The following is a 14909-nucleotide window of genomic DNA, read 5'->3' on the forward strand; positions in this document are numbered from 1 at the left end:
TAACACCCATTCCAATCAATGAAAAGATGAACACATTTTTACTCATCTTCTTCTTATTTTTCGAAGCAAACACTGGGGACTCTACTCCTATACACTTTCAACAAAGAGGAAAGATCTAAGTGTTTCCTTCGAAAAAATAGTAAACCCATGTGCCGAGCCGAAGTGCCATTTCCGGCCCGACGCTCGGTACATTACAGACTCATCAGGTCTATAAACTCATGTGTCGAGCTGGCGCGCCATTTCCAGCCCGATGCTCGGCATATTACAGACTCATCAGGTCTATAAACTCATGTGTCGAGCTGGCGCGCCATTTCCGGCCCGATGCTCGGCATATTACAGACTCATCAGGTCTATAAACTCATGTGTCGAGCTGGCGTGCCATTTCCGGCCCGATGCTCGGCATATTACAGACTCATCAGGTCTATAAACTCATGTGTCGAGCTGGCGCGCCATTTCCGGCCCGATGCTCGGCATATTACAGACTCATCAGGTCTATAAACTCCCGTGCCGAGCTGGCGCGCCACTTTCGGCCCAATGCTCGGCGTGGTACAGACTTATCAGGTCTATAAAAATCCCTGTCCGAGCCGAAGTGACTTCCTACAGTCCTAACGTTCAACAGGATATTTCTAAAAGAAAAATATACACTTCAACCAAAACTTTCATCGTGCATGCCGAGCCGATCTGAAAGTAGGTTTGAATATTTTTCTCAAAAAACAAAATTCCTAAATATCTCAATGGGTATGCCGAGCCCATCTGGGATTTTTACTTATCTTGGTTATGCTTATCAAGCTGATCCGAAGACAAGTTCTAATTTATCATTACCATTCCATTTTCATTGCGATCGGCATGCCGAGCCGATCTCAAGATATCTTAGTTTTTATTATTTTTGTCACTTTCATTATTTTCTTGTCCGTATGTTATTGGTTATGTCTTTAGCTTAACTTCCGAGCTGAACTGACAGCAACTTATATCATAAAAAGAAAATACTGATAAAATTAAACAAGATAAATCCAAACAACATATTGTTCAAAAATCAAATCAAACCCGAGCCACACCTCGGCTCGGGGAGAAAAAGTAAAAACAAAAATACAATTTAAATTCAGGCAGATCGCTCAGCAGGGCCCTCTTGGATCGGCTCGTTGGACTCCTCGGGTGTCTCCTCGCCGAGCTGCACCACCTCAACCCCGCCGATCTGCATCTCAGCATTGGGATCGGATTCGGGGACTGGGGGGATCGGGGTCGGCTCGCACTCAGGCGGCGCAGGGTCCTCCGAAGTCGGCTCGGCCGCTGGCATGACCACCTCGGCGGGGGCTTGGCGATCGGGAAGAGGAAGCTCATCTTGCTGACTTTCCTGGGTACCCTCCTCCTCGTCATCGGACTCGCCAAGGAATGAGACATCCCAGTCCGGCCTCTTCGATTTGATCGCCTCCAAGAGCTCCTGATACCCTTCAAAATGGGCATCTGCCAGTGCCTGGACGCTTGGAAGCCCAGCTCGACGCCGAGACTCGGCCGCCCTTCGTTCGGCCTCCTCAACATCCCGCTGGAGCTGGTCAGCAAGTTGCCCCAGGTCGGCCACCTTCTGCTCTGAGGACACAAGCTCCTTCCCGAGCCGAGCGACCTCTACCTCCCTCTCAGCCAACTTGGACCGAAGACCCGCTGACTGGTCGCGCTCGACCTTGACCGCCCGCTCGGCCTCGGCCAGCTTCTCCTTGAGCTCCAGGATTTGCTCCCGAAACCTCTCCATTTTCGCCTCGGCCTCGACGGCGGCGTGGGCGGCTTCGAATTGCCTCATGGCAAGCTGCAAAAAACATCTATTACTAATCCGAACCGAGTGGATAGACAAAATCTGAAGTAAAAAAGACTTACCAACATGGCCTGGCGGGATGTGCTCAGAGCTTGGTGGCTGAAGCTCGGCTCGCCTTGACCGGTCCAGAGCCCCTCCCGCGCCTTCGACGTCATCACGCGCTTGAGGCCTGTGACGAACGGCTCGAGGCAAGGGTCTACCTCCACCGCCTTCAAGGGCGCCGAGCCAGACGCCTCGGCACCAGAACCGCTGGGCCCGGCCCGAGCTCTTTTCTCCACCCGGGCCTCGCTCTGGGGAGCCTTCCTCTTCTCCGATTGCCGAGCCGGTCTCGGCGCAGAAGGTCCAGGCTGAGCTGCCGCTGCGGCAGGAGCCTGGACCGGCTCGGCAGGAGCCCGCCCCGCGGCCCTCCTCTGGACGCTCCGAGCGGCCTTCCTCCTAAGACGAGCCTCCAGCTCGGTGGGCGCCATTCCCCTCTCGGCTCGCGGATTCCACCTGGGCACAAACCAGGAGATCCCGCTTAATCTGATCTGAGTTTCCCCGAGCAGAAACTTAGTTGACAAGTATTCTGCCGGTGAATCCCTGATCGCGGCGATCTGGTCCTTGAGCTCGCCCCTCAGCTTGTATTTGCCCCAACTGACTGCAAAGGCGAAACCAAAAAGAGAGAGAAACTGCCAACTTATACCCCCATGCAAACCGATCTCAGCCCTTCATTTCTGGCGCTTCAAATACCAGATCTTGACACCTGTCAAGCATTCAAAAACACCCATAAGTGAGGTGACCCTTACGTTCCCCCATGCAGAAATCAAGCGTCCCTTCACCTGTCCCTGAGATATTTTGACCAATCACAAGTCGCCTTGTGTTCGGATCTTCGGGAACATGGGTTTGTAGGGTTCGGCTCGGATCAAGTGACATGCCATCTTTGGGATTGTCCTTACACTCCAACTTCCAATCCACCACTGCTCGCTCGGATCGGAAGCTGGGGGACTCCTGTTTGTGGGAAAATCCACATCTATCCGAACAGCCAATCACGGCTCGACACGTGGCTGGTCAACACCCACCTCGGAGTTGACTCTCTGTGGTCAAACTTTGACCTCCACATCATCGTTGATCAGCACTTCCTCTGCCAGCTCAGACCGGATCTCCACCCCGGGCCCACCACGTCTGGTCCGAGCCGAACCGATGATCTTCCAAGGGATTGAGTGCCCATCTTTCCACGGTCATTCCGGCTCGGCTCGGCTCGGCATCAAAGTGACCTCCTTTCGAGCTCTGGTGTCGTCCAGTCAGAACTCGGAGGGACCCCTATCTTTTGGATCGGCTCGGTCTGGAATCCCATTTCCGATCCGACCACACATGGACTTCATGTCTACGCATAAGAAACATGTGTTCGTATCGGCTCGGCTCTCCGCCGCCATTCTCGGGGAGATCATGCTGGGACGAACCGCCGCACTTAAATGCACCTGACACAAATCTTCTGACAGATAGAATATCCAGTCTGCATTCATGACTACTGGGGGAGTTTGCCTGAACCTTCCAACCTTGCATTTAATGGGGCATTCAATGCAGCATTGAATGCTGAGGAAGTAAGCAGCTGGGCATGCAACTAGGTCTGACCAGGTGCGTGGGTCTCTGGCAACCATTCATTCACATGCAGGTAACTTATTCATTAAGTCTTCCTTTGCCTATATAAGGCACCATATGTGCACAAAATGAAGATCTACGCATCCACCCAAAAACACTTATACAAAAATTCCCACTCACCAAAGAGCTTACCCAACTTGCTGAGAATAACCCAGAACATTTGCCTTGTTCTTCCTATTCTCCCAAGTTCATCTTCTGTTCTTCCTCATCCCCCATCAAACACCATCATTGATTTCATCATCGGAGCGTGTTTGGCTGGTACCACACCGGTCCATCTCCTTTGATCTTGTTTCTTTTGCAGGAAGATCTCAATCAACATCCACTTCATCATCCAGCAAAGCATCTGATCAGCCAGATCAGCTATTCTAAGTTGTTGCATCTACCTTACGAGAATTTGCATCAACAAACACGATTTGACAGATCAAGATAATTTTGTTCTGGGTAATCTTTATTAAAGGCATTCCAACTAAAAAGCTTTAGAGCATCATCATAATTTAGTCCCTCAACCTTCAATATTTTTTCCACTCCATGTCTGACTAACAAATGCTCATTTCTAGTTGTAATGATAACTCTACTCCCTGGACCAAACCACATTTTATTTCCAGCCAAATATTTTAAATGGTCTAGCTGGTTCACGTCATCAAGAATGAGAAGAACCTTTTTGTGACGTAAAACCCTGCGTATTATTGTGGCTCCTTGATGAAAGTCCGATATGTCATCCTTTTTCCTCCATATCCCAGAAAGAAGTTCCTTTTGTAGGTTAACTAGGCCACTTTTTTCAACAGAATTTCTAACATTTGTAAGAAGGAAACTTACTTCAAATTCGTGAGATATTCTCTCATAAACAACTTTGGCAACAGTTGTCTTGCCAATCCCGCCCATCCCCCATATACCAATAAAGCGAACATCATCCTCCCCTGCACCTAAATGCATATTGATTGGTTCCAATCTTGAATCAATTCCAACAAGGTTCTCCATATTACTAAATAATGTACGGCCCAATTTTGTCCATATAACTTCAACAATATCTTTAATGAGCTTTGCCTCGTACCTACAACAAAATGGATTAAAAAAAAAAGCATGTTATTCATATATAGAGGAAATTACAGATTTAGTCCAGTTATTTTATACCTAGTTCAATTTTGGTCCACAATCTTTTTTAAGTTCTGTTTTGGTCCACTAAATGTTCCACTTGTTCAGTAAAGGTCCATATTTGTTTTCTCAAATTTGGCATGCTTTTTATCCTATCAAATCTCACCCAAATTCAGCGAACATATACTTGTTTTAAAGCTATGTATTTCTTCTTTACAACCATATAAAAATCATTCAAATTGGAGTTCTAAAACTCAAGATAATTGACCCCAAAGTAGGGTACCCGAAACTGCCAATTTTTCAAACTTCACCCAATCTCAATTCTTTTAGATTATAATACTCCAAATTTGTTTTTATGATTAAGAAATGATGAAATATAACTTATAGTTCAATTATAATTGAAGAAAACACAACCCAAAGGATTTAAAGTCACAAATCTGGACCTTTACTGAACAAATGAAACAATTAGTGGACCAAAACAGAACTTAAAAAAGATTATGGACCAAAATTGAACTAGGTATAAAATAAGTGGACCAAATCTGTAATTTTCTCTCATATATATGAATATTAATCAAATTGACGTAGATCTGCTTTTACTAGTTCTTATCATGGAACTTGAAATTTGGTCAAAGTAGCTGATCAAATGAATAACTACACAACATATATCTTTGCAATGTATTCAATTTCTTTCCTATTCGTTTAATGATATTTAGCTTCAGAATTCAGATTGGTCATCTACCTAGCAATGTCCCATGTGAATTGTAACACAATGAAAAACACCAAAATCTACTATGTTGTTAAGTAATGCAATATTCAAAATCTTATATTGATTCCACTCATTTAACCGGCCCTATAAATACAATTGGTGATCTACTTCCATTAATCCTCATACATTGAACCATTTTGTTTCTAACTTTCTCAAAACCTTTTCAATGGAAAGAAAGATAAAAGAAATAAGAAAACATACCAATCCTTTGAATTCCACCCAGAGAAATTTGCCACTTGTGTTAAAGCTGATCTCCACCTTCGCACCTTCTCTGTGTCATTGCTAAACCTTTCTTCATGTTTATTGAAGGCCTCTGCAAAACTCCCAGTTTGTTTTCGTACATCAGAGGGATCGACATCATAGAAAATTGGCATCACTATTTTTCTTGCTTCGATGCATTCAAGAATCTTTGAAAGCTCTTCCAAGCACCACGTTGACGATGCATAATTTCGAGAGAGAACAATGAGAGCAAATCTCGATTCTTCAATTGCGGTCAGAAGTTCTGGATAAATAGCTTTCCCTTTTTGAAGTTCAGGATCATCCCTGAAAGTGATTATTCCTTGTTGTTCCAATGCAGCGTATAAGTGGTCTGCAAAACCCTTCCGAGTGTCCTCACCTCTAAAACTCATAAAAACATCATATTTCCATTGAGGAGTTGAAGAAGGGAAAGATGTAGACATTCCAAGTGTGCTCATCGCCATTGGAACTACTTTGCTGTTTGCTTTAAATATTGATTAATTCTAGAAACAGTTGTATAATTGTACTATGAAGTTGCGAACATCAGTTGCTTTCTTGGTTTCTATGGTTGTTGTTGTGGCTCTGCTTCATCTTGCTCCGGAATCTAATACACAAACAAACACACACACACACACACACTCACTCTTCATATGTGTGTGTGTTAACTTTTTGGTTATTGTCATCCTTCTAAACTCAAAAGACTATATATACCTCGATCAGAACATGATGGGTGGTGCATTCATATATAGAAGACAGTATAACATTTAGTAGCAGCTGAAAAATGCATATATTATTCCGTAGTATGACATCAAGTTAACAATACATCATTGACCAATAATATTAATTAGAGAAAAGACTTAAGTTTAAAAGGAATGAAAGAGCAAATTAGGAAAACATGTATATGCAGAGATCTAAAGTAAATAACCAAAAATAGCTTAGGTCAGTTAGCTATTAGCTAGATGATTACCTGGGTTTCTTGGCAATTTGGAAGTTGGGCTGCAAGTTCCTTTAGCTTTCTTTGAGATCTGTGAATTACTAGCAGCTGATCAAGTCAAGTTGTGTGAGGAGGTAGCTTAATTGTGTTGTGTGTTGGTGATTGCCTAAAAGAAATGGGTAAGAGTAGGATTAATTCTTTGGGACTTGATGAGAGACCGAGATGCAGAGGAATGTTAAATTCTTTTGGTCAAAACTTCATTGGGGGTTACTCTCAAGTCAAGTTGCAGGCATCTTCCTGGAAAAAGCTTACAATAAATTTCAAGGCCCACTGATTTGGTCTCTGGCCAAGGTTCAATGTCTTCTTATTTAGGCATGGCCCGCCACCTAAATACTTAAACAAGGTCTGAATTCAACCTCAAGTGGTTTCTTTTGCTTTGAAAACATATCCGATTAAAAAATATAGCATTGATGCATAATAACTTTTCTTTCGGGGCTTAGGCCCACCACAGTACCAAAAGTAAAATAAAATTGATGTAATTTGTATTTGTAATCTTCTTCATAAACATTGACATGATCATGATCTTAATTATATAGTCTGACTTCGTTCATTTTTTGTAAAAATCATTTTTTAATATGTAATATGTAAGAAAATTTATAAAACATGCAATATGTAAGAAAATTTATTTTTCTGTGTCCCCTAGTCCATCAAAACTTATCTGAAGCACATTGATAATTCTTCTTTCTGTTTATTCTTTAGCCTATTTATTGAACTTTTTCATACGTTAGTGCTTCTACCTCATAGAAAGGAACCTATAACCACAAGAGCTAATAGAAGGTCATGAGCATATGCAACGATATGGTTTAATTATAACATACGTAAAAGAATTTACTAAAAGAATCATAGTATTTGCTGCAATAAGTATATACATATATATATGTGTGGGCCCCAACAAGGTCGTACCTCAACATATATAAATTGAGGTATACCTTAACATAAATAAATTGAGGTATACCTCAATAGATGGAGCCTGATATACATATATATATATACACACACACACATACTGATATCATAATATAATAAGCATATAATTTAGTTATATGCATGTGTATATACTAAAATTATAAGCTTAATTATAACACTAAGAAAATTGATTAAAGGTGAAACTGCATTAACCAAAAGAAACACACTATAAATAACAAAATTATTAATAATTAAATGTTTATGAGTAATTTATTAGTGTGACCATAACAGCACCACATAGTGTTATTAATTCACATATATTAATTATATAACACGTGTATATTTATTAACATTATTTTAAAAATGTAAATCTGCCGTCCACTCATAAACCGGTCGATCACATCAAAAAATTGGACGCAGCCAATATAAGAAAGTTGTTATGAAATTTGTAATAAACTTATATGAAAATAACAGAAAACCGCAACAAAACCGAAAACAGAAGACACACAAAAGTTAAGACAAAATAAATTGGAAAAAATTAGAGCAATATTTAGAACTTACCTGTCACTCGTCAGACGTGTAAAAGACTTCGGGTGTTGGGATTAGAATTTAGAGTTGCAAGTACTAAAAAATTGGAAGCACCCGATTTCTGTAATAAAAGATTGGAACTTAAAATTGCTACTTATAATGGTGGAAATCGATTCATAAAATTTGGATGCAGCAAACTGTAAGAAAATGTTATGAATTAAATTTGTAGTAAACTTATATGAAAATAAAAGAAGAACACAACAAGACCCAAAGACATATGACACACGAAAGGTAGAAAAAGAAAGGTAATGAAGACAGTAAAGCATTTAAGTACAGCTGAAAAAAAGCATATATTATTCACTAGTATGACATCAAGATAACAATACATCATTGACGATGTATATTAATTAGACAGTAAATATTAATTAGAGAAAAGGCTTAAGTTTGAAGGGAATGAAAGAACATATTAGCAAAACATGTACATGCAGAGATGTATATTAAAGAACCAAAAATAGCTTACGCATGTTAGCTATTAGGGAGATAATTAGTTGGAGCTTAAGCTAATTACCTGGGTTTCTTGGCAATTTGGAAGTTGGGCTGCAAGTTCCTTTAGCTTTCCTTGAGATCTGTGAATTACTAGCAGCTGATCAAGTGAAGTTGTGGTGTGTGTTGTGTGAGGAGGTAGCTTAATTGTGTTGCGTGTTGGTGATTGCCTAAAAGAAATGGGTAAGAGTAGGATTAATTATTTGGGACTTGATGAGAAACCGAGATGCAGATGAATGTTCAATTCTTTTTGGTACAAAAAGCAGAGGGTTTCTCTCAAGTCAAGTTGCAGGCATCTTCCTGGAAAGAGATTACAATAATTAATATCTTTCAAGGCCACTTGTATGACTTGGTTTACTGTCTTCTTATTGCAACTTGTGAGTTATCATCCAAACAATATTTAGGCATGGCCCGCCACCTAAATACTTAAACAGGGTCTGAATTCACACCTTAAGTGGGTTTTTTGCATTGAAAACAAATCTGATTAAAAAATATAGCATTGATGTATAATAACTTTTCTTTTCGGGGCTTAGGCCCTGTTGAACCGTAAAAAAATTCAAAGGTTGAGGTTGAGATAAGATCCCCATATGCCATGTGCCACATTAATTTCAAATGAAAACAAATTGAAAAGTGAGATAATGTGGATTTATCTGAAAGCTTAATTATCTCTTATCTGATGAGTTTAAATTTAAATGAAGAGAGTTATCTCATCTCCATCTGATCTCATCACTTGGACTTCCCATGGACTCTATAAATAGAGCATAGGGATTCAGAAAAAAAGGAGAGGGGAGAAAGAGGAGAGAAGACACCGAAAGGCCGCAAGAAGAAGAGGAACGTGTATTTGCCATCACCAAAGCTTTGCCACCGCTAGGTAGATGACACTTCTTTTATTCATTGCTCCTTTCAATAGTTGGTTTCGGCTGAAACCCCCAAAGAAAAAGTTTACCAAAGGATTCGGCTGAATCCATTTTCTCTCAATCGGTTTCGGCTGAAACCACAAAAATTCATCAAAGGATTCGACTGAATCCATCTCCAAATTGGTTTCGGCTGAAACCATAAAGGATTCTACTGAATCCATTCTCTTCCATTCGGTTTCGGCTGAAACCACAATAGTATATCAAAGGATTCGGCTGAATCCGCATAAAAAAATGGATTTGGCTAAATCCTCAAAGAAAAAAAAGATGGAATATTGCTGAATCCACATGCCCCAAAATGCCACAGAAAAATCACCTTCTCTGCCATCATTCAACAAAGAAAACAAGTCTTATGGCTGAGATATATTTCCTTTGCATCAGACGAGGAAAACAAAGAAGGAGAAAGGCACGAAAACAAGAAAAACAACAAATGGGCAGCAAGCCAGGAAAAAAATAAATGAGAGAAATAAGGATCAACTTCTTGCTCTCTGCAGAGAGACGCAGACAAGGGACGTGTTGCTGCTATACTGATGCATGCAAGGAAGAAAGAGCTCTTGCCTCTTCAAGTTACGGCAAGGAAGCTCAAAGATTATCTTGGCCTTTCATGCCAAATTCTGCAAGAGAGGCCTTGTTGGGTAATACCTAGCATGCAAAAGAAGTCCAACTTGGAAGGAGGCGCAGCAAATAAGAGGGAAAGACAAAAGGCCTAAAGTGGCCTGCTATTCTCTATCAATTTGGCTATCAAAGTCATCAAGCTAGTGAACCCATGTGGTTGCTTGGGCCCACGAGAGCTAAAGGCTACTTCCCATTTGGATTGCAATTTGCAATTAAGAATGCAAGTCTACAAATTAATTGAGCTTGCATCCACAAAATCAGAATACCCATTAGCAAAATTAAATTACGTACCAATAGAAAATTAATTGGTAGAAAATTAAATAAAGCTTAATGGGCTCTTTCCATTTAACTTTCGCCCATTAAAAATATAAAGTGTGTCAATTAATAAATAATTGATACAAAGGTATTAGTGGGCACATAACCAAATTCATGTTTGCCCATTAAAAAAAATAAAATGTATCAATTAATAAATAATTGATACAAAACAATTATAGTGGGCACATAACCAAATTCATTTTTGCCCATTAATAAATAAAGTGTGTCAATTAATAAATAATTGATACAAAATATTTAGCGGGCACATATCAAATCCAACTCTCTCAAATTCATGTTAGCCCATTATAAAAGAATGTATCATTTAACAAATAAATGATTAAAAAGAAATATTAATGGGCACATTTTCCTCAAAATCCCAAATTCTTCAATTGGTACAAAACCAACATTCTCCAATCGGTATAAAACCAACTCTCTCAATCGGTACAAAACCGAAACCAAATTCAAACCCCAAATTTAAACTCTCAAATTGGTACAAAACCACCTTTCTCAAATGGTACAAAATCATCTCTCTTAAATTGGTACAAAACCAAATATCTCAAATCTAAATCCTAAACTCAACTCCAAAAATGGCACAAAGCCAATCAAGTCAAATTCTTTCACCGAACTACGTCCGGTTTGATCCCATCATGGGTACGTAGGCAATGTGAGTAAAATTCACACTCAACCTCATTCACAAAATTTTCTAAATTCCCTTAGGAATTAATTCATATAAATTTCTTTGAATTAATTTCGCACCAAATCAAATCCACCCAAATCCTTCAGAAATTAGTTCTACACACAAAAGTCCCTGAATTAATTTCTCAAATCAAATCCAAGGGCTCTAAACCCTACCCAAATTACACAAATCATTTAAATGGGTCATCCACCCATTTAATTCTCAAAACCTCTGAACTACGTGTGGTTTGATCCTGCAGTGGGTACGTAGGCAACCTAAAATACGGGTGCAACCGCAATCACAAATAAATTTCATTTCAATAGGTCTTTTATCTATTGGAAATCTAAACACTCACAAAGTGATCCGTTGGTTTCATTGCATTTGGAATCAAAGGGTGTTCCCTTGAGTCAAGGGACTATAATTAAGAGATGTATTCCATCTTGAATGGGTCGTACCCAAAATAATAAAAACCCTTATTCCATAAATGAATTTGGGTGAAATTATGTTGGGTAATATTATTATATTATTTATTTAAAATTTTGTTCAACAGGCCCACCACAGTACTAAAAAGAAAACAAAAATTTAGGTAATTTGTATTGGTAGTGTTTCAATAAACACTGAAATGTTCATGATCATAATCATATGATCAAATGAGTTCTGACTTAGTTCATTTTTTACAAGATTATTTTTTTAATAAAGATCTAATAGTTAAACGGTTCGAATCATTAGACGATTACCCATTAAGTACCAGAATGCTAGTTTTGTTGTTTTTAAGAGTATATATTTTTGATGAGTCCCACTATCACTATGCTCCAAAGATACAAGCCAGCAGCTGATCAATAAAATGTATGAACAAACCAAAAGCCTTGGTTTCCAGAATAACACTCATGTAATTGTTGTAACTGATCATCAAGAGGACTTTGACATGTATCTATACTGCTTTTGCTTGTGGTCAATGGTAGAAAGGTTTAGTGGGGTCCTCCACAGTCCTCTGATCAAGTTCAAGGCAACTTCCACCTCCTGTCCTGGCAAAGGCAAAGTTACAAGTTGCCTATGGTGTCAATTAATGGTCGACAATTGTGGTCTCCTCAATTTGCCCTTTAAATTTTTAAATGATTCACTTTCCTCCCTAAATTTTTATTTAGTGTTTTGAATGTTTCTTAACTGCTAGATTTAATTTCCAATAAATTATGGCCACGTATCAAGCACTTAACTACATTTTAAGGGAATAATCATTAGTCCACACTTTAATAATACCCTTGATTTGTGCTACTTAATTAACCCTCCAAAATGGGCTACGTCATTTGTGACCACTCCATTGTCCAACATCTAATGTAATTTACTTTGATAGCTCAAGTCATGCCTACTTTCCATACTTGTGAAATAAATTTTCTATTAAGCGATACATATGCTTATTTTAAATCTTGAAAATGTTTCTTCAACTTTTTTATTAAGAATGTCCAACATCTAAAGTAATTTACTGATGAAGGACGTTTCTTGTTTTCTTTGTTTATATCCATAGGAGCACAACCACCAGTTGGGAGGTTAGAATTGAGCAGTTGCTATTCGCTCTGCTGTAAAAGGGAGTCTAGCAAAGCACGCTTCCTGTTTTCTTTGTTTAACTCCATCTCATTCTCAATTGGAAGAATGAAACTATTCTGGCTGATACACTATGAGCAATCAAGCTTTGAGCATATTCAAATACCTGTAAGTAAGGGAAAACACCACATACTTAAATCAAAACAATTTCTTTGTTTTCTTTTGTAATCAATTGTGGAATAAAGCTTATGCATGTGGGATGAACATTCGAATACAATTCTTAACTAACATTAAAAATGTGGACCGACCACAAAGTCATAAATGTTTTATTTTTTTCATTTTTGCCTGCTCAACCATTTTATTACTGATTGCAGTATAAACAACAAAAGTTGGAAGGCAGTTGATGCTTAAAATACTGTTTGGTTCTACTTCATACTTGCGGCCTTTTTCTTTTCAAATAGTACTTTTTAAAGAATTTTGCTTTTCTGTTTTTACTAAAAAGTGAAAAACATGTTTGACAATTGGCAACAAGCTATCTGCTTTTGCTTTCTTAATCAGTTAGTTCCCATTACTGTAGTAGTAAACTTGTATAATTCATGTGAGGAGGACCTGATTGCATTATTGCGAGTTCAAACTTTCAACTCTATAATATTATGGTTTTGAAAAAGTTGTAGCTGAGGGCCAGACCAAGAAGAAGTCAGAAACACTTTCTTAGCAATACAATCAAGAGAAATCCTATTGGTACCCCCAATTTCTGACTATACCCACTTTTCAAATTTTTTTTTCCCCAAGAAAGTTGTCATTTTCTAACTTGGGTTTATATCAGATCCATGATTGTAAATTTGTAACAGAGAAATCGATGGAGGAGAGAACAAACAAACAACCATAACTCCTCTTTCCCATACATTTCTCAGCAAAACAGACAACACCATCCATGAGAAATGAGAAATCAAAGGAAAAAGAAAAAAGAAAAGAAGATTTCTCAGCAAACAAACAGACAAAGCCAAATCATTGTACTGTATCAGAGAAAAGGAAGAAGAAGAACCTTGTGATTTTGGTCTGAGGAGAGAAAGATGGATGTAATTTGATGGTGACGCAGTGGACTGGTCACTGGTGGAGTCGTGGGACAACGAGAGATGTGGGTCCCACCTCATGTGAGAAATGCCCACTGGACATGCCCCATACAAGATTTATTCTGGGACAACACCTGCAACCGCTAATGTTAGCCCGGACACGTCGGAAGTATTTTTTTTGTTTTGTTTTTTGTCCTCACGTAAAAATATAAAAAGGTTAATTACAAATAAATTAATAAATCTTTTCACAATTACATTTTAATTAATATATTTTTTATAATTTTATTTTAGCCATTATTGAATAAAATAAAAAAAATAAATTACAATAGATTAATAAACATACATTACTATTCACATTTAAATTTTTTATTAGATTTGTGTTTAACTACTACGCAACAAAACGACTTAAAGTTTAGCTCCCAAAGTTTGGGCAGAGCCTAAGCCATAAGTTTCAAAATCTTAATTCTAAACCCTAAATCTTATTTCTAAATTCTAAACCTCATTTATATACTCTGCACCTTATTTCTATAATCTAAACTAAATTAAGGGCAACGTCATAATTTTACGCCCATAAATAATGAAAAACATAGATAAACAAATTAGTATTTTTTAATGCACCAAAATACATGACATTATCAAGTTGATTGAGCTTAGTAACTAAAATGAGATATTATTTTAAGACTTATTGACCTTTATGGAAAAATAACATTGACCTTTATGGGAAAAAAAATTTACATTGACCATTAGGTAATATTGAAATGTTTTATTTATTTAAATGTAATTTGCTAAAAATAAAAAATGATGTATTTGTTATAAAATAAATGGAAAAGAGAAAATATAAAAGAGCACAAGAAAAAGAGAAGTAGGAAGAAATCATAGTGTCTTTCTAATTCACATAAGGTCTCTATTTATAGGCTCTTGGATGACTAGAGATAAGCTCATAAGGTCTTATATTTTACATTGAATTGGTCCTCTCAATTATCTATACAATTGCTCTAAATAAATATAGGAGATAAATATTAAACATGATAATGAACAGCCACATATTTATGAGAAAAAAAATAAGAAATTGATACAACCAACAAATAAATAGATAAATAATCATACAATGAGGTATTACCAAGGGTTTAAATTTCGAAAATTTCGCCAAAATTTCGCCGAAATTTTCATTTGAGGAGTGGGCGAAATCGAAACCTAGTTTTGTTAAATTTTCGGTATAATTTCGGCGAAAATTTTCAAAATTTCGCCGAAATTCTCGAAATTTCGCCG

At 38.1% G+C, this 14909-nt stretch overlaps 2 protein-coding genes and 1 pseudogene across 3 annotated transcripts in view; all 3 read right to left on the bottom strand.

Annotated features, from left to right (window-relative positions):
* Window positions 1-8707, bottom strand: part of LOC147280488 (TMV resistance protein N-like) — a 30543-nt gene extending 21836 nt beyond the window's left edge. The window contains exons 1-3 of the mRNA XM_086252217.1: window positions 8534-8707; window positions 5502-6637; window positions 3848-4493 (exon numbers count right to left, since the gene is read on the bottom strand). Coding sequence (XP_086108343.1) covers window positions 3848-4493; window positions 5502-6001 — 1146 coding nt within the window. The 5' untranslated portion in view covers window positions 6002-6637; window positions 8534-8707. The remainder of the gene's footprint in view (window positions 1-3847; window positions 4494-5501; window positions 6638-8533) is intronic.
* On the bottom strand, window positions 465-3841 carry LOC147280489 (uncharacterized). The gene is made up of 2 exons (XM_086249958.1): window positions 1867-3841; window positions 465-1798 (listed from the first exon to the last, which is right to left on the bottom strand). The coding sequence occupies exons 1-2, from the start codon at window positions 2269-2271 to the stop codon at window positions 1100-1102; spliced, it is 1104 nt and encodes a 367-aa protein (XP_086106084.1). The 5' UTR covers window positions 2272-3841; the 3' UTR covers window positions 465-1099.
* An 81-nt stretch (window positions 8708-8788) lies between the features above and the next one.
* LOC147280490 (urease accessory protein F pseudogene) overlaps window positions 8789-14909 on the bottom strand; it is a 54280-nt pseudogene continuing 48159 nt past the window's right edge. The window contains exon 3 of the transcript XR_015123261.1: window positions 8789-8808. The product of XR_015123261.1 is annotated as an urease accessory protein F pseudogene, transcript variant X2 (transcript). The remainder of the gene's footprint in view (window positions 8809-14909) is intronic.

The sequence above is a fragment of the Dryas octopetala genome, chromosome 7, assembly GCF_963921425.1.
Source record: "Dryas octopetala chromosome 7, drDryOcto1.1, whole genome shotgun sequence".
Taxonomy (NCBI): domain Eukaryota; kingdom Viridiplantae; phylum Streptophyta; class Magnoliopsida; order Rosales; family Rosaceae; genus Dryas; species Dryas octopetala.